Source organism: Moschus berezovskii, chromosome 12, assembly GCF_049115385.1.
Source record: "Moschus berezovskii isolate FMDL1 chromosome 12, NW_MosBer_1.0, whole genome shotgun sequence".
Lineage (NCBI taxonomy): Eukaryota > Metazoa > Chordata > Mammalia > Artiodactyla > Moschidae > Moschus > Moschus berezovskii.
The window spans coordinates 29,229,258-29,255,688 of NC_142471.1; the positions used below are offsets into that span (position 1 = coordinate 29,229,258).

Sequence of the window (26,431 nt, forward strand, 5' to 3'; positions counted from 1 at the left end):
TAGATAAATTTGTGATTAATATCACTACAAATCTGTAACAAATAATCATTACAAACCTATGCTCACTGTCAGTTAGTTACATTCTAGGTAGGAAGATGGATAATAAAGAAGATATATCAATTATCCACTTCTGGGTATTTATCTGGAGAACACAAAAATACTAATTTTAAAAGATAAAGGCATCCCTATGTTCAATGCAGCATTATTTACAATGGCCATGCCACAGAAACAACCTAAGTGTCCATTGATGGATGAATGGATAAAGATGTGGTATACACACATGCATGCACACACACACACATATATATAAAATGGAACATAACTCAGTCATAAAGGAAGGTAAAAATCTTGCCACTTGTGACAACCTTGGACCTTGAGGGTCTTATGCTAAGTGAAGTAATTCGGATGGAGAAAGACAAAACCAAATGATTTCATTCACATGTGGAATCTAAAAAAAAAAAACCACATAAACAACATAAAGCAAAACCAAACTCAGAAAAGAACATACGAGAGGTTACCAGAGGGGAAGGGGGTTGAAGGGTAGGTGAAATGGGTAAAGGGGGTGAATTATATATGATGACGGATGGTAACTAGACTTGTAATAGTGATCACTTTGTAGTGTATATAAGATGTTAAGTTATAATGTTGAACATCTGAAACTCATATAATTTTTTAGGAAAGAAAAGAAATCAATTATATAGAATGTGAAATTAAAAGACACTTGCTCCTTGGAAGAAAAGCTATGACCAACCTAAACAGCATATTAAAAAACAGAGATGTTACTTTGCCAACAAAGGTCTATCTAGTCAAAGCTATGGTTTTTCCAGTAGGCATGTATGGATGTGAGAGTTGGACTAAAAAGAAAGCTGAGCATCCAAGAATTGATGCTTTTGAACTGTGGTGTTGGAGAAGACTCTTGAGAGTGCCTTGGACTGCAAGGAGACTCCCTTAGACTGCAAGGAGATCCAATCAGTCAGTCCTAAAGGAAATCAGTCCTGAATATTCATTGGAAGGACTGATGCTGAAGCTGAAACTCCAATACTCTGGCACCTGATGAGAAGAACTGACTCACTGGAAAAGACCCTGATGCTGGGAAACATTGAAGGCAGGAGGAGAAGGGGACAACAGAGGATGAGATGGTTGGATGGCATCACCGACTCAATGGACATGAGTTTGAGTAAGCTCTGGGAGTTGGTGATGGACAGGGAAGCCTGGCATGCTGCAGACCATGGGGTCACAAAGAGTTGGACACGACTGAGTGACTGAACAGAACTGAACTGATATAGAATGTGAAATCATGACAAATGCCAAGAAGAAAAAAGAGAGCAAAAGAGGGGTTTAGGAGATGTATATGTGTAAGTGTGTGTGTATGACAGGATAAAAGGTATTTAAAATTTAAGGCTGGCCAGAGAAGGCATACAGAGAAGAGCAAGAAATTTATGTCACTGCTTATTATAAGCACAAGATATTGCTGCCAAAGTGGTTGTTATTCTGGGTGTGAATCAAAAAAATTCTTCTTTAGCTAAAAAAGTAAAACTTCTAAAATTGATGGCAAATTCTTGGAAACCATTGATTCTATTAATTTTGAAAAAAAACCCAGATAATTAGAAATACAACAGTCTTGTATCATATGGGTTATGCTGTTCACAATGCTCTAGCTGGTTTTCCATTAGAAATCTGAAGAATGGTCCATGTTGTTCATTAGAGTAACAGATGAATAAATATGCTAATGTACTCTCTGAGGCCCAAGCCACTCCCTAGCAAAGCTTTTGGTGTTTAAAGGACTGCATTTCTTCTTGCCTAACGACCTGGCAAGAAGTGTATTTAGATGTAATGATTCCTTGTTATTCACAAAAAGGTGGATTCACTGAATGCCTCACTTATCGTCCTAGCAGCAATTAGGATGTGGGAAATAACTGATCTCAATGTCATTTCTGTGGCATATTTCCCTCCATGATTTGCTAAATAAAGTAAACAATGCAGTGCACAACATACAGATTGTAAGAATGCTTGAACTGCCCATTATCTACAGGAGAGTTTATGATCAGCCTTTCCACAGCTTAGTTTTAGAGAAAGAAGAGGCACTATGGTAAGCTATGGCTTAGCACTGCTGAAATGTGACCACAGCGGTAAAGCCAAGTGACAGAAGCCCATGTGTTGGGGTGGCCTGGGTTCAAGCCCTAAATCATCTACTTACTGTGGGACTTGAGGCAAGTATTTTTTTTTAATATAAATTTATTTATTTTAATTGGAGGTTAATTACTTTACAATATTGTATTGGTTTTGCCACACATTGACATGAATCTACCCTGGGTGTACATGTGTTCCCCATCCTGAACCCCCCTCCCACCTCCCTCCCATCCCATCCCTCTGGGCAATCCCAGTGCACCAGCCCCGAGCACCCTGTATCATGCATCGAACCTGGACTGGCGATTCGTTTCACATATGATAATATACATGTTTCAATGCCATTCTCCCAAATCATCCCACCCTCGCCCTCTGCCACAGAGTCCAAAAGACCGTTCTATACATCTGTGTCTCTTTTGTTGTCTCACATACAGGGTTATTGTTACCATCTTTCTAAATTCCATATATATGTGTTAGTATACTGTATTGGTGTTTTTCTTTCTGGCTTACTTTACTCTGTATAATAGGTCCAGTTTCATCTACCTCATCAGAACTGATTCAAAGAAAAGTATTTGGTGAAATAAGAGCTGAAATTTTTCCAAATTTGATGAAAACTATAAACCCACAGACCCCAAACTCAAAGAATCCCAAGACAAGAAACACAAGAACACTATATTGAGGTACATAATAAAACCAAAACCAAACAACCCTGCTAAAAACCACATCAGTGGTTCTCAACCAGAGATTATCCCTCCCCATTCCTACTCCTCTGGGGACATTTGACAAAGACATTTTTGTTTCCAACAACTGGGTGGGGGAGAGTGTGCATGACTGGCATCTCATGCACAGAGGCCAGGAACACTGCTAAACATCCTATAATGGAAAGGACAGCCCTCACAAAAATCAGTTACCCTGCCTAAAACATCAACAGGGCTAAAGCTGAGAAATATGGGTCCCTGGTGGCTTGGATGGTAAATAATCTGCCTGCAATGAGGGGAGAGAAATACTAAAAGCATAAAATAATCAAAATGCTTAAAACTAGTGAAAAGAGAAAATCTTAAAAATCATATCTTTGTCATATTTTCTCATCCTGACAAATACAGAAAGTATATGAGATTGTAATATTAAGCATTTTTTGTAAATCACACACCAAGGTTAAGCCAGGAGCTGAGTACCAAGAAGTAAAGGTGCCCAGACCTGTAGAGCTACTTGGAGGGGTTCCCAGTACTCACAAGTCAATGTGACTTTTTAAAAAAAATCAGAATTTAGGGAGCTACACAATGTGCAGTTTCTATCTTCAGCAGAAACTGAAGATTCTGCTCTGTGGTCTTCCTGACACTCAATCATAGGTAAGAAGTGGTGGGGCCGGGATTTGAACTGAAGTCTGTTTCGAAAATGCATCAAAATAATAATATTAATAATACAAAATATAAAATCATAAATGTGCTTTCAGTTTACTATTTTGGGTCTTCATAACAAGTTAATATATATCTATGCTGCTAGAGCACTAGTCCACTACACATTTATTCAATTACTTTGGTACTCAGGGACAGCTGTGGTAAAGCATATCAGTCTATATTTCTTCATTTTTTCTGTCAGTTGGAGGAAAGAAGAGTAACAGTGGTCACAAGCTATAGCAGGAACTGTGTATATCATTTACTGAAAATTGTTTATAGTTTAAAAATTTTTTTACGGAGTACAGTTGATATACAATGTTGTGTTAGTTTCTGCTATACAGCGAAGTAAATTAGTTATACATATATTCACTCTTTTCTAGATATTTTTTCCATATAGGTCATTATGGAATATTGAGAAGAGTTCCCTGTGCTATACAGTAGGTCCTTGCTGCTGCTGCTGCTGTTGCTAAGTCGCCTCAGTTGTGTCCGACTCTGTGCGACCCCACAGACGGCAGCCCACAGGGCTCCTCTGTCCCTGGACTTCTCCAGGCAAGAACACTGGGGTAGGTTGCCATTTCCTTCTCCAATTCATGAAAGTGAAAAGTGAAAGTGAAGTCGCTCAATTGTGTCCGACTCTTAGCGACGCCATGAACTGCAGCCTACCAGGCTCCTCCGTCCATGGGATTTTCCAGGCAAGAGTACTGGAGTGGGTTGCCACTGCCTTCTCCTCAGTAGGTCCTTATTAATTATCTATTTTATATACAGTTGGAGGAGGAAATGGCAAACCACCCCAATATCCTTGCCTGGAGAATTCCATGGACAGAGGAGCATGATGGGCTCTAGTCCATGGGGTCACGAGTTGGACACGAGTGAGCGACTAACACACTTATATATGGTAGTATATATGTCAATCCCAATCTCCCAATTTATCCCTCCTCATCCCTTCCCCACTGGAAACCATAAGTTTGGAAAACTGTTTGCACTTTTATCTTTATAGATGCCTACTCTGGAGAAGGGTAGGAAGAGGTGCTTATTTTTATTTGGTTCTGTCCTCCATGGGGAAAAAAATTGAGAATCACTTCTTTCAAGTATCAAATCTCTTTCGATCAAGTTAGCTAGATTTCAATGGAATGCACACAGAGAGCTAGAGACATAAACTTTTTTTTTTTCTGAATGGTTACAACAAAGTCATACTAAAGGAAAATAATGCTAAGAACACTCACAGTAGCATACTAATCAACAAATCTGTTCAGCCTAGAATAATCAGAAATTCATCAGTGCTCTAAAGGAGTAAAAGCTGAGTTTTGTGTCTTAAGAAGTAATCTTCCAAGGCTCAAAAATGAATATTCAACACAATTAGAACAACTGAGCCAATCATCTTTAGTAAAGGAAATACTAGATTAATATGTGTTTTACTGAGGAAGTATAAACATTAATAAGGGCTAAGGGAGCAGGCAATGTATAAATTATCTTGAGCTTCAAACAGTTAAAAGTAGATGTAGAAGCAACCTAGATGTCCATCTGCAGACGAATGGATAAGAAAGCTTTGGTACATATACACAATGGAGCATTACTCAGCCATTAAAAAGAATGCATTTGAACCAGTTCTAATGAGGTGGATGAAACTAGAGCCTATTATACAGAGTGAAGTAAGCCAGAAATAAAAACACCAATACAATATACTAACGCATATATATGGAATTTAGAAAGATGGAAATGTTAACCATGTATATGAGACAGCAAAAGAGACACAGATGTATAGAACAGTCTTTGGGACTCTGTGGGAGAGGGTGAGGGTGGGATGGTTTGGGAGAATGGCATTGAAACATATATATTATCATATGTGAAATGAATCGCCAGTTCAGGGTCGATGCATGTTACAGGATGCTCAGGGCTGGTGTGCGGGGATGACCCAAAGGGAGGATAGGGGGAGGAGGGAGGTGGGAGGGGGGTTTGGGAGGGGGAACTCATGTACACCTGGGGCGGATTCATGTCAATGTATGGCAAAACCAACCAATATAATATTGTAAAATAATTAGCCTCCAATAAAAATAAAAATTTAAAAAAAAAAATAAATAAATAAATAAAATAAAGTAGATGTAACTTCGCAGTTGCTTTTTTTTTGTTGTTTTCTTCTAACTTTACCTTTATTTTCCTTACTCTTTTTCAGGTGGTTCTATATACAAGTTATAGAGAATCCAAAACAAATGAAATTTGATGTAACTTATCATTCATTACAGAGAAGGCAATGGCAAGCCATTCCAGTACTATTGCCTAGAAAATCCCATGGATGGAGGAGCCTGGTAGGCTGTAGTCCATGGGGTTGCTAAGGGTTGGACACGACTGAGCGACTTCACTTTCACTTTTCACTTTCACACATTGGAGAAGGAAATGGCAACCCACTCCAGTGTTCTTGCCCGGAGAATCCCAGGGATGGGGAAGCCTGGTGGGCTTCCGTCTATGGGGTCATACAGAGTCGGACACAACTGAAGTGACTTAGCAGTAGCAGCATCATTCATTAACTTTGCAAACATGTTTTGTTTCCTCCTCCAATCAACTTAACTCTTTTTATAGTCCTGTATGCTACCTGTAAGCGAATAAAAAGATCATACTTACTCGAAAGAACAGTCGTAAGGAAAATGTAGTCTGAAAAGGATATGAGTCCACATTCTCCAAGGGTGTAAAATATACTGCCTTCATCAGCAAATTTTTCTCGTTCCTGGGCAATTTTCTATTGAATGTATGGGTCCAACCAAAAGATAAAAAGAAAATATAACAGAATGAGAATATAAATAGTTAGAGATGAATGACCATTTATCTGACAATTTTGTGCTATTTATTATAAGCATTTCTCTGATGGCCATTCCAAATTAATGGATCCTTTACAGTTTTTAAGATGATTAAAATTATAAGCAAAAGATGATTTTGTCTATTTGCCCCAACACTGGCTTAGTGTGAGCAATGAAAAGTTTTCAGTTTTATGAACTCCTGCCATTTAACATATAACAGGCCCACTTCAGGTCTGAATTTGTTTCTGAGTTTGAAAAACAATCCACCTTTTTCTGTAGAGGTATATAAGGTAGAGAAAAAAAAATCAGTTCTAAATACCCAAGAAAAACAACTAGTGATTAGACCCAGTGATCAGAAGTTAGCAACTATTGTCAACACCCACCCAAATGCTCAGAAAATTAATGTGTGAAATATTAATTTTAACTTTTATCTTATGAATCCCAAGAATCTTAGTTTTTGAAACGTAGAACAGTTTACAGAGTAAATAGCATCTCTGAAATAGGTTAAATCAGACATACACATCAAACTTTAGGCATGATATAATTTAGTCATATTTACTGTTACTTTGGTGGAGGCTCCTAAATTTTAGATACTTGAAGAAACTCTTATAACTTAGTTTTAATTCTAAGTATGTATTTATTTTGTTTAATCTGTAAGCTCACAGAGAGAGTTAATTCTCAGGTTCAGAAATGGTCTATCTGGGAAGCAGTCTATTCCAGGGTATTTAAGGGAAACTTATCCTTTTTTTTTCTGATTCCATACCAGACCAGAAACTTAAGAGGTGACATTGATGATACTTTCAAAAACTGAAAAGGATCCATGAAAGAGTTAGACTTGAAACTCATGTTTATAACTTTGACTCATTTTGGACCAACCAAAGAAATTTCAGGAATTATTCTAGGTACCAAAAAAAGAGTGAGGAAGTTTTAAAAACCCAAACCAACAAAGCGCAGTCAAAGTAATAATATCATGCAAACACAAAATAAGCAGCAGCATTGCAAGCATAACCTTGGGAGGAGTATCATGAAAACTAAACCAACAAGCACCACCACACCATCATCCAGGTACACAGCCATCCAATAGGTTACCTCTGTCTAGTGAAGATCCCATCATACACACAAAGGAAAGAAAACTGGTTAACCAATTGAAGACATGAGTACCAAATGAATCATCATGATCTTCTTAGTAAACCCACTCAAAATAGCCTCTACTGGATTTTTGCTTATAATATGAAACAGCAATGATGGACAGGCAAAAATCCACAGTTGAATGCCAACAAAGCAGTAAGAGGTTTTGATGGCAGTTTCTACTTAGGAAAGGGCTTCTCTGACTCATTTGTGATGGGCAGAAAGCCTGGTCTGGCCTAACAGCATTTAGAGATTACTTGCTTGAGCCAAAACCAAAAATGAGCCCACAGTCCAATATGTTCAATTAAGGTTAGACCTCATATCACACTTGATCTTCTACCAACAGATTAAACACAAATTTCAGACAAAAAAAGGCTATTGGAAAACAAAAAACAAAAAAAAAAGTCTATTGAATGAAAAGAGAAGCAAAGTTATTCACCGGAATAATATTTTAATTTCTCAAAAGAAAATTGTACATTTTTGAACATTATCCAAGACACTGCAAGGGAAAAGCATGTGAACAAGAAAAAAATACACAACAAGAACAGGCTGTCAAAGGCATACAATTTACTTGCTAGAATAAATTTGAATAGAAGCTGAGCAACCCATATTAATTATGTAATAATCTTATAGAGAGACTGCTATAATAAAAGAAAATAAATAATATATTGGGATCTAGAAGTTGAGAAACAGACAAAAATCTAAGGACAAACTGAAAGGAGGAAACCACGCCAAAAAAGCATATCCAACAGTAATTTTCTAAGAATCATATGGACCATGCTGCTGCTCAGAAGATAAAAAGACAAATTTTAAGTTTGTAACTTTTAATTTTCATATAATTTCAAACTCAGAAAAGTGGAAAGAACTGTATAAGGAACTCCCATATGCTTTTTACTCAGATTCACCAACAGTTTACATATCTTCTTATTTGCTTTATCATTTTAGATATCTTCTTTTACATTGTATCAAAACTTGGAGATATGCCCCTTTAGACTTCAATACTTCAATAAATATTTCCTATGAACAAAGACATTCTCTCATATACTACACAGTAAAAATTTCATAAAACCAGGATATTTAACACTGATACATACTATTACTTGTAATCCACAGTCTATTATCAAATTTAGTGAACTATCTCAGTAATTCACTTTTTAGCTATTAATACTTTCCCTCTATGGACCTAACAGAAGCAGAAGATATTAAGAAGAGGTGGCAAGAATACACAGAAGAACTATACAAAAAAGATCTTCACGACCCAGATAATCACAATGGTGTGATCACTCACCTAGAGCCAGACATCCTGCAATGTGAAGTCAAGCAGACCTTAGGAAGCATCACTACAAACAAAGTTACTGGACCTAGAGCCAGACATCCTGCAATGTGAAGTCAAGCAGACCTTAGGAAGCATCACTACAAACAAAGTTACTGGAGGTGATGGAATTCCAGTTGAGCTATTTCAAATCCTAAAAGATGATGCTGTGAAAGTGCTGCACTCAATATGCCAGCAAATTTGGAAAACTCAGCAGTGGTCACAGGACTGGAAAAGGTCAGTTTTCAATCCAATCCCAAAGAAAGACAATGCCAAAGGACGCTCAAACTACCACACAGTTGCACTTATCTAACACACTAATAAAGTAATGCTCAAAATTCTCCAAGCCAGGCTTTAACAACACGTGAACCATGAATGTCCAGATGTTGAAGCTGGTTTTAGAAAAGGCAGAGGAACCAGGGATCAAATTGCCAACATCTGCTGGATCATCGAAAAAGCAAGAGAGTTCCAGAAAAACATCTATTTCTGCCTTATTGACTATGCCAAAGTCTTTGACTGTGTGGATCACCACAAACTGTGGAAAATTCTTCAAAAGATGGGAATACCAGACCACCTGACCTGCCTCTTGAGAAACCTGTATGCAGGTCAGGAAGCAACAGTTAGAACTGGACATGGAACAACAGACTGGTTCCAAATGGGCAAAGGAGTATGTCAAGGCTGCATATTGTCCCCCTGCTTATTTAACATGATGCAGAGTACATCATGCGAAATGCTGGGCTGGATGAAGCACAAGGTGGAATCAAGATTGCTGGGAGAAATATCAATAACCTCAGATGTGAAGATGACATCACCCTTATGGCAGAAAGCGAAAAGTTAAAGAGCCTCTTGATGAAAGTGAAAGAGGAGAGTGAAAAAGTTGGCTTAAAGCTCAACATTCAGAAAACTAAGATCATGGCATCCGGTCCCATCACTTCATGGCAAATAGAAGGGGAAACAGTGGAAACAGTGGCTGACTTTATTTTTGGGGGCTCCAAAATCACTGAAGATGGTGACTGCAGCCACGAAATTAAAAGATGCTTACTCCTTGGAAGAAAGTTTTGACCAACCTAGATAGCATGTTAAAAAGCAGAGACATTACTTTGCCAACAAAGGTCTAGTCAAAGCTGCAGTTTTTCCAGTAGTCATGTATGGATGTGAGAGTTGGACTATAAAGAAAGCTGAGTGCCGAAGAGTTGATGCTTTTGAACTGTAGTGTTGGAGAAGACGCTTGAAGAGTCCCTTGGACTGCAAGGAGATCCAACCAGTCCATCCTAAAGGAAATCAGTCCTGAATATTCAATGGAAGGACTGATATCGAACCTGAAACTCCAATACTTTGGCCACCTGATGCAAAGAACAGACTCATTTGAAAAGACCCTGATGCTAGGAAAGTTTGAAGGTGGGAGGAGAAGGGGATGACAGAGGATAAGATGGTTGGGTGGCATCACCAACTCAATGGACATAAGTTTGAGTAGACTCTGGGAGTTGGTGATAGACAGGGAGGCCTGGAATGCTGCAGTCCATGGGGTTGCAACTTTCCCCCTCTCCCTCATCCAGAATGTAGTCCACAAACATAAATGGCCTTTAGTTGTCATGTCTTTTTAATCTCCATTAATCCAAAACAGCTTTCCTTGCCCATCTTTGTGTTTTCCTTTGGAGGTTTAATATTATTTTCCATTGTGGTAAAATTCACATGACATAAAATTCAGCACTCTAGTCATTTAACCATAAAATGTGTGGGCTTTTTGAATTTGGTTTCTTTTGCAGATCATGGTTTTTGCTGGTCAATCTGTGTTATAGCAGCAATCAGTATTTCATTCCTTTTTATTGCCAAATAATATTCCATTGTATATATACCATAAATTGTTTATCCATTCATCCATTAAAGGATATTTGAGTTGTTTCCACCTTTTGGCTGTTGTAAATAGTGCTACTATACATTCGTGTACAAGTATTTCTTTGAGTATCTGCTTTCAATTTTTTGGGGTATATATCTGGGAATGGAACTGCTGAGTCATATCACATATCTATGTTTAAGTTTTTGCAGAATGACCAAACTGTTTTCCACAGCAGCTATACCATTTTGCATTACTACCAGCAATGTAAAATGGTTCCAATTTCTCCACATCCTGAGTATTTTTCTTTATTTTTAAAATTATATCTATCTTCGGTTCAGTTCAGTTGTTCAGTTGTGTCCGACCCTTTGCGACCCCATGAATCACAGCAGGCCAGGCCTCCCTGTCCATCACCAACTCCCGGAGTTCACTCAAACTCATTATATCTTGCTGCTAATTTGTGAGTGCAAATTTGTATCTTACTGTGGTTTGATTTCGGAGAAGGCAATGGCAGGCCACTCCAGTACTCTTGCCTAGAAAATCCCATGGATGGAGGAGCCTGGTAGGCTGCAGTCCGTGGGGTCGCTACGAGTCAGACATGACCGAGTGACTTCACTTTCACACATTGGAGAAGGAAATGGCAACCCACTCCAGTGTTCTTGCCTGGAGAATCCCAGGGACGGGGGAGCCTGGTGGGCTTCCGTCTATGGGGTCACACAGAGTCGGACACGACTGAAGTGACTTAGCAGCAGCAGTGGTTTGATTTACATTTCTCAATGGCACCCCACTCCAGTACTCTTGCCTGGAAAATCCCATGGGTGGAGGAGCCTGGTAGGCTGCAGTCCATGGGGTCGCGATGAGTCGGACACGACTGAGCGACTTCATTTTCACTTTTCACTTTCACGCACTGGAGAAGGAAATGGCAACCCACTCCAGTGTTCTTGCCTGGAGAATCCCGGGGACAGAGGAGCCTGGTGGGCTGCCATCTATGGGGTCGCACAGAGTTGGACATGACTGAAGCGACTTAGCAGCAGCAGCAGCAGCAGTGTCTAATGACGTTGAGCGTCTTTTCATGTGTCTGTTGGCCATTTCTATTACCTTTTTTGGAGAAATATCTTTCAAATCCTTTGCCCATTTTTTTGAATTGGGTTATTTGTTTTCTGTTGTTGAGTTGTAAGGTTCTCTATACATTCTATATACTAAACACGTATCTGACATAGGGTTTGCAAATAAATTCTTTCATTCTGCTCATTGCCTTTCACTCTCCTGATTATGTTCTTTGGTGCATAGAAATTTTAAATATTGATGAAGCTCAACTTGTTTATTTTTTTCTCTTATTGCTTCCGCTTTTAATGTCATATCTAAGACTTCATCACAAAAATCCAACATCATGGAAGACTTACCTGTTTCTCTAACAGTTCTATACTTCTAGCTTTTATATTTAGGTCACTGATCTATTTTAACTTTGTATTGAGAGGTAGGGACTAAATTCATTCTTTTGCATGTGATATCCAGTTGAGCCCATACCATTTATTGAAATGATTATTCTCTCACCATCTGGTACTCTTGTTGAAAACAAATTAACCATATATATGTGAGTTTATTTCTGGACTCCCCATTTAACTCCACTGATCTATGTGTCTATTTTTATACCAGTAACATGCTGTTTATTTTTTTCATAATTTTTTAAACCTGTGGTAAAATGTACTTATCATAAAATTTACCATGTTAACCATTTAAAAATGTACAATTTGGTGGTATTAAGTACAATAAAAACATTATATAACCACCACCACTACCTGGTTCCAGAATGTTCTCATCACCCCATTTGGAAACCCCTTACCCATTTAGTCACATTCCACTGCTCCTCCCTCTAGCCCCTGGAAACCACTAATGTACTTTCTGTCTTTATGGATTCACTTTTTCTGGATATTTCATGTAAATGGAACCATACCTAGTTATTTTCTTAGTGGCCATTCTGTGGGTTACAATTAACACCTTAAATTTAGAGCAATCTAGTTTGAATAAATACCAACTTGAACAGTATTTTAAAAAATTCTGCTCTTGTAGAGTTCCATTTTCCTTTACAGTATTTTCACAAATTACATTTTTATACAGTGTGCCCATTAACATGGATTTTTAAATTGCGGTCTTACGCATTTGTCTTTTAAATCACAGAGGGATAAACAGGAGTTATAAACTGCAAATAAAATATTCCCTTTTTTATTTACCTATGTTGTTATCTTTGCTAGTGTTATTTCTTAATATAGCTTCAAGTTATTATCTAGTGTCCTTTCATTTCAGCCTTAAAAGTACTCATTTTAGCATTTGGGGGTAGAGTAGAGCTACTAGCAACAAACTCCCTCAGTTTTTGTTAATCTGGGAATGGTTTAATATCTATCTCCTTCATTTTTGAAGAATAATTTTGTAGGTACAGAATTCTTGGTTGACATTTTTTTCTTTCAGCATTCTAAATATGTCAGCCCTCTGGCCTTCATAGTATCTGAAGAGAAACTGGTTGTTAATCTTATTGTGTATAGTTTGTATGTTTTAAGTTGCTTCTTTCTTGCTGTTTTCAATATTTACCAACTTCAGCTTTTGACAGTAATTATGAAGTGACTTAGCAGCAGTAGCAGCAGCAGCAGCATGTGTCTCAGTGTGGGTCTCTCATTTTTTCCTATTGGGAGTTATTCAATTTCCTGGATGTGTAGATTCATATGTTTCATTGAATTTGGGATGCTTTCAGCCATTATATCTTCAAATATTCTTTCTGCCCCTTTTCTTCTCTCCTTGCCCTTTGAAATTCCTATTATACATATGTTGATATACTTGGTAGTGTCACAAAGTCTCTTAATCTCTGTTCATTTCTGTTTTTTTCCTACTTTCACGTTCACTGAAGATTTTTCCTGTGTATTCAAATCTGCTGTTGAACCCCTTCACTAAAATTTTCCTTTCAGCTATAGGAAATGTTTAGTTCCAGAATTTCTATTTGATACTTTTTTTTTTTAACAAATTGTATCTATTGCTATTACATCATACCTCATTCTCCTTGTTTCCCTTAAGTTCACTGGTATACTTTCCTTTAGCTCTTTGAGGATACTTAGGACAGTTGATTTAAAGTCTGTTTATAGTAAGTTCAATATCTGAGCTTTCTCAAGGATAGTTCCTATTCCTTTCTTTTCTTTGTTTCAAGCATAATTTCTTACTGAAAATTGAACATTTTATATATTATAATGTGGTAATTCTGGAAATAGGGTTCTCCCACCTCCTCAGGGTTTGTTATTGGTGCTTGTGTGGGTTGTAGTCATTTCTTTAACAATTTTTCTAAATTCTTTTGTAAACACTTTGTCAAGCATAGTCACTCAAATCTCTGTTTCATTACCAGCTGATGATCTGACAGAGATTTCCTTAAGTTCCTGGATCCAAAGGGTGGGAAAGACAAACTCTCTAGATGCTGGCAGATTGGCTCTGTGGTAGGCATTCTTTCAATGCTTAGCCACTGTTTACCATTCTACCTTTGACTTCTCTTCATGGAAGCTAAACACCAGTCAGAGATGAAAGTTTAGGATCTGTTGAGGTTTTCCTCTTAGTAGTCATTCAGCCCTAGCATGTACATCCCCTTCCAGATTCATGACTATATTTGGTTTCTTTACAGTTTTTGACCTTGAACAATTTGAAAAGTACAGGTGAATTATATTGTAAAATATTCCTCAATTTGAATTAGGCTGGTATTTCCTCATGATTACAATCATATCTATTTGTCTATTATAAACTATGAATTCATAATGATATCTCTAATTCCATCCTAATAGCACAGAGTACAATTTAGTCTTTCCCTTTATACATGTTACTCCCTTCTCCAAAGGGGAGAAAACTGATTCCCATTATCTGCAATACATTTACTCATTCGCTCAGGCTTAGAATACAAGAAAGATAGTTTCACAACTGTTAATTATCTCTGCAAAAGACAAATGTAGAGTTCAATATTTGTTACAGTTTTAAGTAAAATCCACTCATGGTGAAATGCACAAATCCAATATACAATTCAATGAGTTCTATAAATACAAATTTGACTAACTCAGGTACGTACTATATTTGGGTTGTAGGACATTTCCACCATCCCTGATGTTTCCTTTATGCCTGTCCATAGTTAATTCCCACCGTATTTTTGCACCATAGATTAGTTTTGCCTATTCTAGAACTCCCTACAAATGGTATCATCAACATATATGCTTCAGTGTGCAGTTTCTATGGCTCAGTATAGTGCTGGGGAGATTCATCCACACTCTATTACCAGTAACTCATTAATTTTTATTCCAGAGTAGTATAATAACTCATCAACAAAATAAAATAATTTATGCAATTTGTTTTTTGTGTTAATTATATTGTGCATCTAATACTAATGCACACAGTAATATCAAAACTTATTCATTCCTTTATTGATTAAACACTTAGGCATGTTTCAGATTTTGGCTATTTTGACTTTCCTCCAAGTTGTAACTTTTTTACTTGCTATTTTACTTGCAAGTAAAGTTGAGTATGAGTTCTAGTTGCAACACATCTTTGTCAACATTTATGCTGCCACTTTCTTTAATTTAGCCATTTTAGTGGTTCTCTCATCATGGTTTTATTGAGGATTTCTTTGATGACTAATGTTTTATGCACTTTATGCACTCAGTTTATTGGCAAATAATATATCTTTCTTTAGGAAGTATCTGTTCAAGTCTTCTGCCCATTTTTAATTGGGTTGTTTGTCTTTTTATTACTAATCATGGTATGTTCTGGATATGAGACTTTTTTCATTGTCTCCAAAATGACCCCAATGTTTCTTGCCTTCTGGTATCCATGTCCTTATGTAGATCTACTCTCTTCCCACATTGAATCAGGGTTGGTCTGTGTAACTAACAGAATACAGTTCAAGTGATAATGTATGACTTCTGATGCTAACGCATAAAAGGCACCTTGCTTTGCTGGAGGGAAGCCAGCTGTTATCAGAACAGAACAGTCAAGAAGCAGGCTTATGGAGAGCCTACAGAGAGAGGATCTGAGGCCTTTCAGTAACAATACTATCTTATCAACCATTTGAGTGAGCTACATTAGAAATGAATCTTACACCCTTGGTCAAGCTAGATGACTAAGGTCCTAGCCAACACCTTACTACAACTTAATGGAAAAGACTGAGCCAAAATCATGTAGGCAAATTGCTCCCCAATTTCTTATTCACAGAAAGCATGAGACAGGAACTAATAATTGTCTTAAGCCACTAAGGTTTGGATTTGATGCCAAAGCCTTTGACTGTGTGGATCACAATAAACTGTGGAAAATTCTGAAAGAGATGGGAATACCAGACCACCTGACCTGCCTCTTGAGAAACCTGTATGCAGGTCAGGAAGCAACAGTCAGAACTGTACATGGAACAGGTTCCAAATAGGAAAAGGAGTACGTCAAGGCTGTATATTGTCACCCTGCTTATTTAACTTATATGCAGAGTACATCATGCGGAACACTGGGCTGGAAGAAGCACAAGCTGGAATCAAGATTGCTGGGAGAAATATCAATAATCTCAGATATGCAGATGACACTACCCTTATGGCAGAAAGTGAAGAGGAACTCAAAAGTCTCTTGAGGAAAGTGAAAAGGTTGGCTTGAAGCTCAAATTCAGAAAACTAAGATCATGGCATCTGGTCCCATCACTTCATGGGAAATAGATGGAAAAACAGTGGAAATAGTGTCAGACTTTATTTTTTTGGGCTCCAAAATCACTGCGGATGCTGACTGCAGCCAGGAAATTAAAAGACGCTTACTCCTTGGAAGGAAAGTTATGACCAACCTAGATAGTATATTAAAAAGCAGAGACATTACTTTGCCAACCAAGGTCCGTCTAGTCAAGGCTATGGTTTTTCCCGTGGTCATGTATGGATGTGAGAGTTGGACTGTGAAGAAGGCTGATCGCCGAAGAATTGATGCTTTTGAACTGTGGTGCTGGAGAAGACTCTTGAGAGTCCCTTGGACTGCAAGGAGATCCAAACAGTCCATTCTAAAGGAGATCAATCCTGAGTGTTCATTGGAAGGACTGATGCTAAAGCTGAAAACTGCAATACTTTGGCCACCTCATGCGACGAGTTGACTCACTGGAAAAGACTCTGATGCTGGGAAAGCCTGGGGGCAGGAGGAGAAAGGGACGATGGAGAATGAGATGGCTGGATGGCATCACCAACTCTATGGACATGAGTTTGAGTGAACTGTGGGAGTTGGTGATGGACAGGGAGGCCTGGCGTGCTGTGATTCATGGGGTTGCAGAGAGTTGGACACGACTGAGCGACTGAACTGAATAGATAACAAATACAATCAAATAGGTACTAAAAGTACATTCTATTAGTCTGTGGCTTATACTTTCTATTTTATATCAATAATGAGAAGTTTTTAACCTTCATGAAATCTAATTTCTCAATTTTTCTCTTATGGTTATTGCTTTCTGTATGCTATCTAATAAATTTCTTCCTATCTCTATTCCATAAAAATATTCCTATTTTTTTTAGAAGCCTTATAGTTTTAGATTTTATACTTAGGTCTATGATCCATTTCAAAAGAATTTTGTGTATAGTGAAGTAAGTTGGTAAGGTTTATTTATTTTTTTGCTTAGGCTTCTCTAGGTTGGAGAATTTTTTTTTTTAATTGGAGGCTAATTATTTTACAATATTATACTGGTTGGTTTTGCCATACATTGACATGAATCCGCCCCGGGTGTACATGAGTTCCCCTTCCTGAACCCCCCTCCCACCTCCATCCTCCCCTTATCCACCCTCTGGGTCATCACTGCATACCAGCCCAAAGCATCCTGTAATATGAATCGAGCGACCCTGAACTGGTGATTCGTTTCACATATGATAATATACATGTTTCAATGCCATTCTCCCAAACCATCCCACCCTCACCCTCTCCCACAGAGTCCCAAAGACTGTTCTATACATCTGTGTCTCTTTTGTTGTCTCGTATACAGGGTTTTCATTTGCATCTTTCTAAATTCCATATATATGCGTTAGTGTATTGTATTGGTGTCTTTCTTTCTGGCTTACTTCACTCTGTATAATAGGCTCTAGTTTCATCCACCTCATTAGAACTGGTTCAAATGCATTCTTTATAATGGCTGAGTAATACTCCATTGTGTATATGTACCAAAGCTTTCTTATCCATTTGCCTGCAGATGGACATCTAGGTTGCTTCCATGTCCTGGCTATTATAAACAGTGCTGCAATGAACATTGGAATACATGTGTCTCTTTCAATTCTGGTTTCCTCGGTGTGTATGCCCAGGAGTGCGATTGCTGGATCATATGGCAGATCTATTTCCAGTTTTTTGAGGAATATCTACACTGTTCTCCATAGTGGCTGTACTAGTTTGCATTCCCACCAACAGTGTAAGAGGGTTCCCTTCTCTCCACACCCTCTCCAGCATTTATTGCATGTAGACTTTTGGATAGCAGCCATTCTGACTGGTGTGAAATGGTATCTCATTGTGGTTTTGATTTGCATTTCTCTGATTATGAGGGATGTTGAGCATTTTTTCATGTGTTTGTTAGCCATCTTTATGTCTTCTTTGGAGAAATGCCTGTTTAGTTCTTTGGCCCATTTTTTGATTTGGTCATTTATTTTTCTGGAATTGAGCTGCAGGAGCTGCTTGAATATTTTGGAGATAAATTCTTTATCAGTTGCTTCATTTGCTATTATTTTCTCCCACTCTGAAGGCTGTCTTTTCACCTTGCTTATAGTTTCCTTTGCTGTGCAGAAGCTTTTGATTTTAATTAGGTCCCATTTGTTTATTTTTGCTTTTATTTCCAATATTCTGGGAGGTGGGTCTTGGAGGATCCTGCTGTGATTTATGTCGGAGAGTGTTTTGCCTACGTTCTCCTCTAGGGAGTTTTATAGTTTCTGGTCTTACATTTAGCTCTCTAATCTATTTTGAGTTTATTTTGGTGTATGGTGTTAGGAAGCGTTCTAGTTTCATTCTTTTATAAGTGGCTGACCAGTTTTCCCAGCACCACTTGTTAAAGAGACTGTCTTTTCTCCATTTTATATTCTTGCCTCCTTTGTCAAAGATAAGGTGTCCATAGGTGCGTGGATTTATCTCTGGGCTTTCTATTTTGTTCCATTGATCTATATTTCTGTCTTTATGCCAGTACCATACTGTCTTGATGACTGTGGCTTTGTAGTAGAGCCTGAAGTCCGGCAGGTTAATTCCCCCAGTTCCATTTTTCTTCCTCAAGATTCCTTTGGCTATTTGAGATTTTTTGTATTTCCATACAAATTGTGAGATTATTTGTTCTAGCTCTGTGAAAAATATCATTGGTAGCTTGATAGGGATTGCATTGAATGTATAAATTACTTTGGGTAGTATACTCATTTTTACAATATTTATTCTTCCAATCCACGAACACGGTATATTTCTCCATCTATTAGTGTCCTCTTTGATTACTTTCATTAGTGTTTTATAGTTTTCTATGTACAAGTCTTTTGTTTCCTTAGGTAGATATATTCCTAAGTATTTAATTCTTTTTGTTGCAACAGTGAATGGAATAGTTTCCTTAATTTCTCTATTTTCTCATTATTAGTGTATAGGAATGCAACGGATTTCTGTGTGTTGATTTTATATCCTGCAACTTTACTGTATTCATTGATTAGCTCTAGTAGTTTTCTGGTAGAATCCTTAGGGTTTTCTGTGTAGAGGATCATGTCATCAGCGAACAGTGAAAGTTTTACTTCTTCTTTTCCAATTTGTATTCCTTTTATGTCTTTTTCTGCTCTGATTGCTGTGGCCAAAACTTCCAGAACTATGTTGAATAGTAGTGGTGAGAGTGGGCACCCTTGTCTTGTTCCTGACTTTAGGGGAGATGCTTTCAGTTTTTCACCGTTGAGGATAATGTTTGCTGTGGGTTTGTCATATATAGCTTTTATTATGTTGAGGTATATCCCTTCTATTCCCACTTTCTAGAGGGTTTTTATCATAAATGGATGTTGAATTTTGTCGAAGGCTTTCTCTGTATCTATTGAGATAATCACATGATTTTTATTTTTCAGTTTGTTGATGTGGTATATTACGTTGATTGATTTGCGGATATTGAAGAATCCTTGCATTCCTGGGATAAAGTCCACTTGGTCATGATGTATGATCTTCTTAATGTGTTGTTGGATTCTGATTGCTAGAATTTTGTTCAGGATTTTTGCATCTATGTTCATCAGTGATATTGGCCTGTAGTTTTCTTTTTTTGTGGGATCTTTACCAGGTTTTGGGATTAGGGTGATGGTGGCTTCACAGAATGAGTTTGGAAGTTTCCCTTCCTCAGCAATTTTCTGGAAGAGTTTGAGTAGAACAGGTGTTAGCTCTTCTCTAAATTTTTGGTAGAATTCAGCTGTGAAGCCGTCTGGACCTGGGCTTTTGTTTGCTGGAAGATTTCTGATTACAGCCTCTAGTTCCGTGCTTGTGATGGGTCTGTTCAGATTTTCTATTTCTTCCTGGTTCAGTTTTGGAAAGTTGTACTTTTCTAGGAATTTGTCCATTTCTTGAAAGTATTTCATTTTATTGCCATATAACTGCTGATAGTATTCTCTAATAATCCTTTGTATTTCTGTGTTGTCGGTTGTGATCTCTCCATTTTCATTTCTAATTTTATTGATTTGGTTCTTCTCCCTTTCTTGATGAGTCTGGCTAGTGGTTTGTCAATTTTATTTACCTTCTCAAAGAACCAGCTTTTGGCTTTGTTGATTTTTGCTATGGTTTCTTTTGTTTCTTTTGCATTTATCTCTGCCCTAAGTTTTACGATTTCTTTCCTTCTACTAACCCTGGGGTTCTTCATTTCTTCCTTTTCTAGTTGCTTTAGATGTAGAGTTAGGTTATTTAGTTGACTTTTTTCTTGTTTCTTGAGGTGTGCCTGTATTGCTATGAACTTCCCCTTTAGCACTGCTTTTACAGTGTCCCAGAGGTTTTGGGTTGTTGTGTTTTCATTTTTTTCATTTCTATGCATATTTTGATTTCTCTTTTGATTTCTTTTATGATTTGTTCATTATTCAGCAGCGTGTTGTTCAGCCTCCATATGTTGGCATTTTTAATAGTTTTTCTCCTGTAATTGAGATCTAATCTTACTGCATTGTGGTCAGAAAAGATGCTTGAAATGATTTCAATTTTTTTGAATTTACCAAGGCTAGATTTATGGCCCAGGATGTGATCTATCCTGGAAAAGGTTCCATGTGCGCTTGAGAAAAACGTGAGATTCATTGTTTTGGGGTGAAATGTCCTATTCTAACTGGTCTATTGTATCATTTAAAGTTTGTGTTTCCTTGTTAATTTTCTGTTTAGTTGATCTATCCATAGATGTAAGTGGGGTATTAAAATCTCCCACTATTATTGCATTGTTGTTAATTTCCCCTTTCATACTTGTTAGTAATTGTCTTACATATTGCGGTGCTCCTATGTTGGGTGCATAAATATTTATAATTGTTATATCCTCTTCATGGATTGATTCTTTGATCATTATGTAGTTTCCTTGTCTCTTTACACAGCCTTTGTTTTAAAGTCGATTTTATCTGAGTATTGCTACTCCTGCTTTCTTTTGGTCTCTAATTTGCATGGAATATCTTTTTCCAGCCCTTCACTTTCAGTCTGTATGTGTCCCTTGGTTTGAGGCGGGTCTCTTGTAGACAACATATATGGGAGTCTTGTTTTTGTATCCATTCAGCCAGCCTTTGTCTTTTGGTTGGGGCATTCAACCCATTTACGTTTAAGGTAATTATTGATAAGTACGATCCCGTAGCCATTTTCTTTATTGCTTTGGGTTCGGGTTTATATACCCTTTCTGTGTTTCCTGTCTAGAGAAGATCCTTTAGCATTTGTTGGAGAGCTGGTTTGGTGATGCTGAATTCTCTCAGCTTTTGCTTGTCTGTAAAGCTTTTGATTTCGCCTTCATATTTGAAATGAGATCCTTGCTGGGTACAGTAATCTGGGCTATAGGTTATTTTCTTTCATCTCTTTAAGTATATCTTGCCATTCCCTCCTGGCCTGAAGAGTTTCTGTTGAAAGATCAGCTGTTATCCTTATGGGAATCCCCTTGTGTGTTATTTGCTGCTTTTCCCTTGCTGCTTTTAATATTTGTTCTTTGTGTTTGATCTTTGTTAATTTGATTAATATGTGTCTTGGAGTATTTCGCCTTGGGTTTATCCTGCTGGGGACTCTCTGGGTTTCTTGGACTTGAGTGATTATTTCTTTCCCCATTTTAGGGAAGTTTTCAACTATTATCTCTTCAAGTATTCTCTCATGGTCTTTCTGTCTTCTTCTGGGACTCCTATGATTCGAATGTTGGAGTGTTTAACATTGTCCCAGAGGTCTCTAATATTGTCCTCATTTCTTTTAATTCGCTTTTCTTTTTTCCTCTGTTTCATTTATTTCTACAATTCTATCTTCTACCTCGCTTATCCTGTCTTCTGCCTCTGTTATTCTACTGTTTGTTCCCTCCAGAGTGTTTCTGATCTCATCTATTGCATTATTCATTGTATATTGACTCTTTTTTATTTCCTCTAAGTCCTTATTAAACCTTTCTTCCATCTTCTCAATCCTTTTCTCCAGGTTATTTATCTGTAACTCCATTTTGCTTTCCAGATTTTGAATCATTTTCACCATCAAAATTCGAAATTCTTTATCAGGTAGATTCCCTATATCTTCCTCTTTTGTTTGTGTTGGTGGGCATTTATCTTGTTCCTTTACTTGCTGGGTATTTCTCTGCCTCTTCATCTTGTTTATATTGCTTTGCTTGGCGTGGCCTTTCCCTCTTCTTGCAGTTTGTGGAGTTCTCTTTATTATGTAGTTTCCTCGCTGTGTGTGGGGTTGGACAGGTGACTTGTCAAGGTTCCCTGGTTAGGGAAGCTTGTGTCGGTGTTCTGGTGGGTGGAGCTGGATTTCTTCTCTCTGGAGTGCAATGAAGTGTCCAGTAATGAGTTATGAGATGTCAGTGGGTTTGGAGTGACTTTGGGCAGCCTGTATATTGAAGCTTAGGGCTATTTTCCTGTTGCTGGAGAATTTGCGTGGTATGTCTTACTCTGGAACTTGTTGGCCCTTGGGTGGTGCTTCGTTTTATTGTAGGTATGGAGGCATTTGATGAGCTCCTATCAATTAATGTTCCCTGGAGTCAGGAGTTCTCTGGTGTTCTCAGGATTCGGGCTGAAGCCTCTTGCCTCTGGTTTTTGGTCTTATTCTTGGAGTAGTCTCTAGACTTCTCTGTCATTTCCAAGGTGGTTCCCTCTGTTTTAGCTTCTATTTGCTGGTCTCTTCAGTGTCTAATTTCCGCCCTGATACTAGGGGGTGGCTGGACACTTTTTAAGGCTCAGTTGTTCAGTCCTGTTCTGGGAAGGGAGGAACGCTGCAGACAAATATCTCTGGCGTCTGTGGGAAGTGCTTGCAGCGTCTTGGCCACACTGGGTTTGCCCCCGCTCACAGCACGTGTGTTGTCCCAGTCTACACTGCACAGGCTCTAGGTTTCTCTGCTGGGAACTGTCCGAGGCCGGCGCTGGTTTGTATGCACTTCCCAGGTCTGAGGGGCTCAAGTTCAGTTTCTCGGGTACTCCACAAAGGCGCAGACTTGGTTGGGCCTGCATTTTGTGCCTTCCCCGGTCTGAGAAGCTCAGGTGACCAGGTGTTTGGTGAGCGCGGTCGCTGCAACTTATCACCTCCCCGGTCCCTGCTACTCGGTTTTCTGGGTGTACAACCAGCGCACCTTCTCAGGCGTATATCGACCAGCCCGAGCCCAAGAAGGCTTGATTAGCAACAAGCCTGCCTGCAGTTTGTATTGGATGCCTTTCTGGGGCCGCGGTTGCCCCCTCTGGCTCTGGCTGACCTCCCTGCCTGTTTTGGGGGGGGATGGGGGATGGGCCGACTGCAGCCAGCTTGCTCTGCTCAGCCGTTTGTTCTGTGAGCGGGGCTGGCGGAGTCTTAGGTTAGAGCTTTCCGCCTTTTCGTGGGGAAGCTATCCCAGTCTGCTTTGCTATCCCCAGTTCTCTCAGATTGTTCTCTCGGCATTCAAGCCCAGTCCTCTCTCTAAGCAGTTCGGCTGGCTGCTCCCTGCCCAGCCCCCGCTTGCTAATGGCGTATGCAGGTGTCTGCACTGCTTCTCCACTGGGAGTTACCGTTTGGCGGGTAATCTGTGGGTTTTAATTCTTTCTTTCTTCCCGGTTATGTGGCCCTCTGAGGTTCCAAGGCTCCCCACAGACTGGTCAGAGTGTTTCCTGGTGTTTGGAAACTTCTCTCTTTTTAAAGCCTCCCTCCCCGGGACGGAGATCCGTCCTTGCCTCTTTTGTCTCTCTTTTTATCTTTTATGTTTTTTCCTACCTCCTTTAGAAGACAATGGGCTGCTTTTCTGGGTGCCTGATGTCCTCTGCCAGCATTCAGAAGTTGTTTTGTGGACTTTACTCCGCATTCAAATGTTCTTTTGATGAATTTGTGAGGGAGAGAATGGTCTCGCCGTCCTATTCTTCCGTCATCTTGTTCCTCTCTCCAAGGTTTATTTTTAAAATAAGGATATATAGTTGTTTCTAAGCCATTTGCTGAAAACATCTTCCTTTCTTCATTTAATTATTTTGGTACCTTTGTTAAAAATCAACTTACATATAAGTATGTATCAACTCTTCTTTAATAGCTTCTGACTTGAGCAGCCTATTTTCTTTTGAAGGTCTTTTGATTACTAGCAAAGCATATGATTGTTTTCCAAAATATAAATAATGTAGCTTGAGAGACTACGCATGAGATGCATTAAGGGTTATAGCTTAGGTCTAATCACCTCCACCAGTGGGGCAATTATAAAATTTACAGAGATAATAAAGATGTCACTGAACAGACCTTAAATTGTATACTGATTGAGAATTACTATCAGCACATATCTCCATAGGGGCTATTTTACATCGACACTTTACAATGTTAGCTTTAGTTCAGTTCAGCTGCTCAGTTGTGTCCGACTCTTTGCGACCCCATGAATCACAGCACACCAGGCCTCCCTGTCCATCACCAACTTCCGGAGTTCACTCAAACTCATGTCCATCGAGTTGGTGATGTCATCCAGCCATCTCATTCTCTGTCCTCCCCTTCTCCTCCCACCCCCCAATCTCTCCTAGCATCAGACTCTTTTCCAGTGAGTCAACTCGTCGCATGAGGTGGCCAAAGTATTGCAGTTTCAGCTTTAGCATCAGTCCTTCCAATGAACACCCAGGATCGATCTCCTTTAGAATGGACTGGTTGGATCTCCAAGGGACTCTCAAGAGTCTTCTCCAGCACCACAGTTCAAAAGCATCAATTCTTCGGCGATCAGCTTTCTTCACAGTCCAACTCTCACATCCGTACATGACCATGGGAAAAACCATAGCCTTTAGTTAGTGTGATTTTCTCCTAGAGAAAAGCCCTCTAAATGAGAAAATATTTCTGTTTGCAGGGCTATATACAAGACCTCTGCTGTACTGAGTACAGCTATAGGGACCAGGAGAGGCCAAAAGGTCAAATTGTTCTACATAAGAAAAAGTTGAAGAAGACATCTGGGAGAAGAAATGTAAAAGGAAAAAGGACTCTTGAAAGGTGAGCCAAAAAGGATAAGGAGACGTGACCAGAGAGGAACAGAAAGTATCCAAGTTGGGAAAGCAGAAAAGAAGGCAGGTGAGCACACAGGGCACACGTGTGAGGAAGGACAGAGGACACATAGCTCTTTAAAGACAAGGAACAAAGATGCTTAAAGAAGACTTCCAAATTAGTCATGCTTTGTGATGTGCCCTGTGCAGCAGTCTTCTGTCTCTTTAGGAAAGGTCTACATTGTTTTTCCATACTTCTGGAGTTGTGGTGGGGGCAGAAGGAGAGAGGGACAGAAGTTACATTATATTTTCTGAGGCATCCACATACCAAAGAGTAGTTCAGGTACATTTATGATTATACAACTATCTATTAACGCTTAAGAACTTATAAGTGGGTTTTCAAGTTTCCAAGACTCAGACAATTCTTATAAAATTCATAATATATATTAATCACAAACACCAAAACTATCATAACACCATCATAACTGATCCATCAAATTAGTTAGGAGGAGAATCAAATAAATATGTCAACATTTGGAAAGAAGTGGGCGTTACCAGAAAATAAATTTTTAGACTATTTTGTGTTGCATGAATGTTTCTTAGCTGATCTTTTCAAATCAAATGCTTGATTCTACCATAAAATGAAATTCTCAAGTCAAACAACAAAGCCAGAGGAGAATCTGTGAAAATAAATATATTTGAGTTTAATAATGAATAAATCTTTAAAAAGCACCAAAGTATGATGAAAATAGAAAATCAAGATTTAAAGGACAGTGGAAGGAAGGTTTTCAGTTATTTTTTCTTATTTCTAAAGTCTTCTCAATGTTTCATTTTGCAAACTGAGAATGTCAAGTAAACTGTTCCTTCACTTAATCTTTTGGATAAAGTTTTATCTTTGACCAAATTTTAACTCACTTTTGTTCTAAGCAAACACCATTTATACACTTCAGGAGGCATAGAGCAAGTAAAACAGTCTTACTTAGCAGACTGATGGTAATGCTCATTTTTCTCCTTGTCTCAGAGATGGCTATTTATATTTTTTGTTACTAATGAACATTTAGTATTAATATGCATTTTTACTAGGAAAACCTATCATAATGATTTGTACTTAATTCAATATAAGTTATAAATTCAATATACATAATGAACATAACAGGACAAACTAAAAGGAAGATATCCATATAAAGGTTAAAAGAAATAGAATATATTCCAATTCTATTGTAAGACCATACAATATGAGATTAAGCAACATA

At 38.4% G+C, this 26,431-nt stretch overlaps 1 protein-coding gene across 5 annotated transcripts in view; it reads right to left on the bottom strand.

Moving 5' to 3' along the window:
- The window catches only part of MICU1 (mitochondrial calcium uptake 1), a 239,419-nt gene that overhangs the window by 133,994 nt on the left and 78,994 nt on the right, over positions 1-26,431 (bottom strand). For all 5 annotated transcript variants that reach the window (XM_055425497.2, XM_088841962.1, XM_088841958.1 and 2 more), the window contains one exon: positions 6,141-6,255. In XM_055425497.2, coding sequence (XP_055281472.1) covers positions 6,141-6,255 — 115 coding nt within the window. The remainder of the gene's footprint in view (positions 1-6,140; positions 6,256-26,431) is intronic.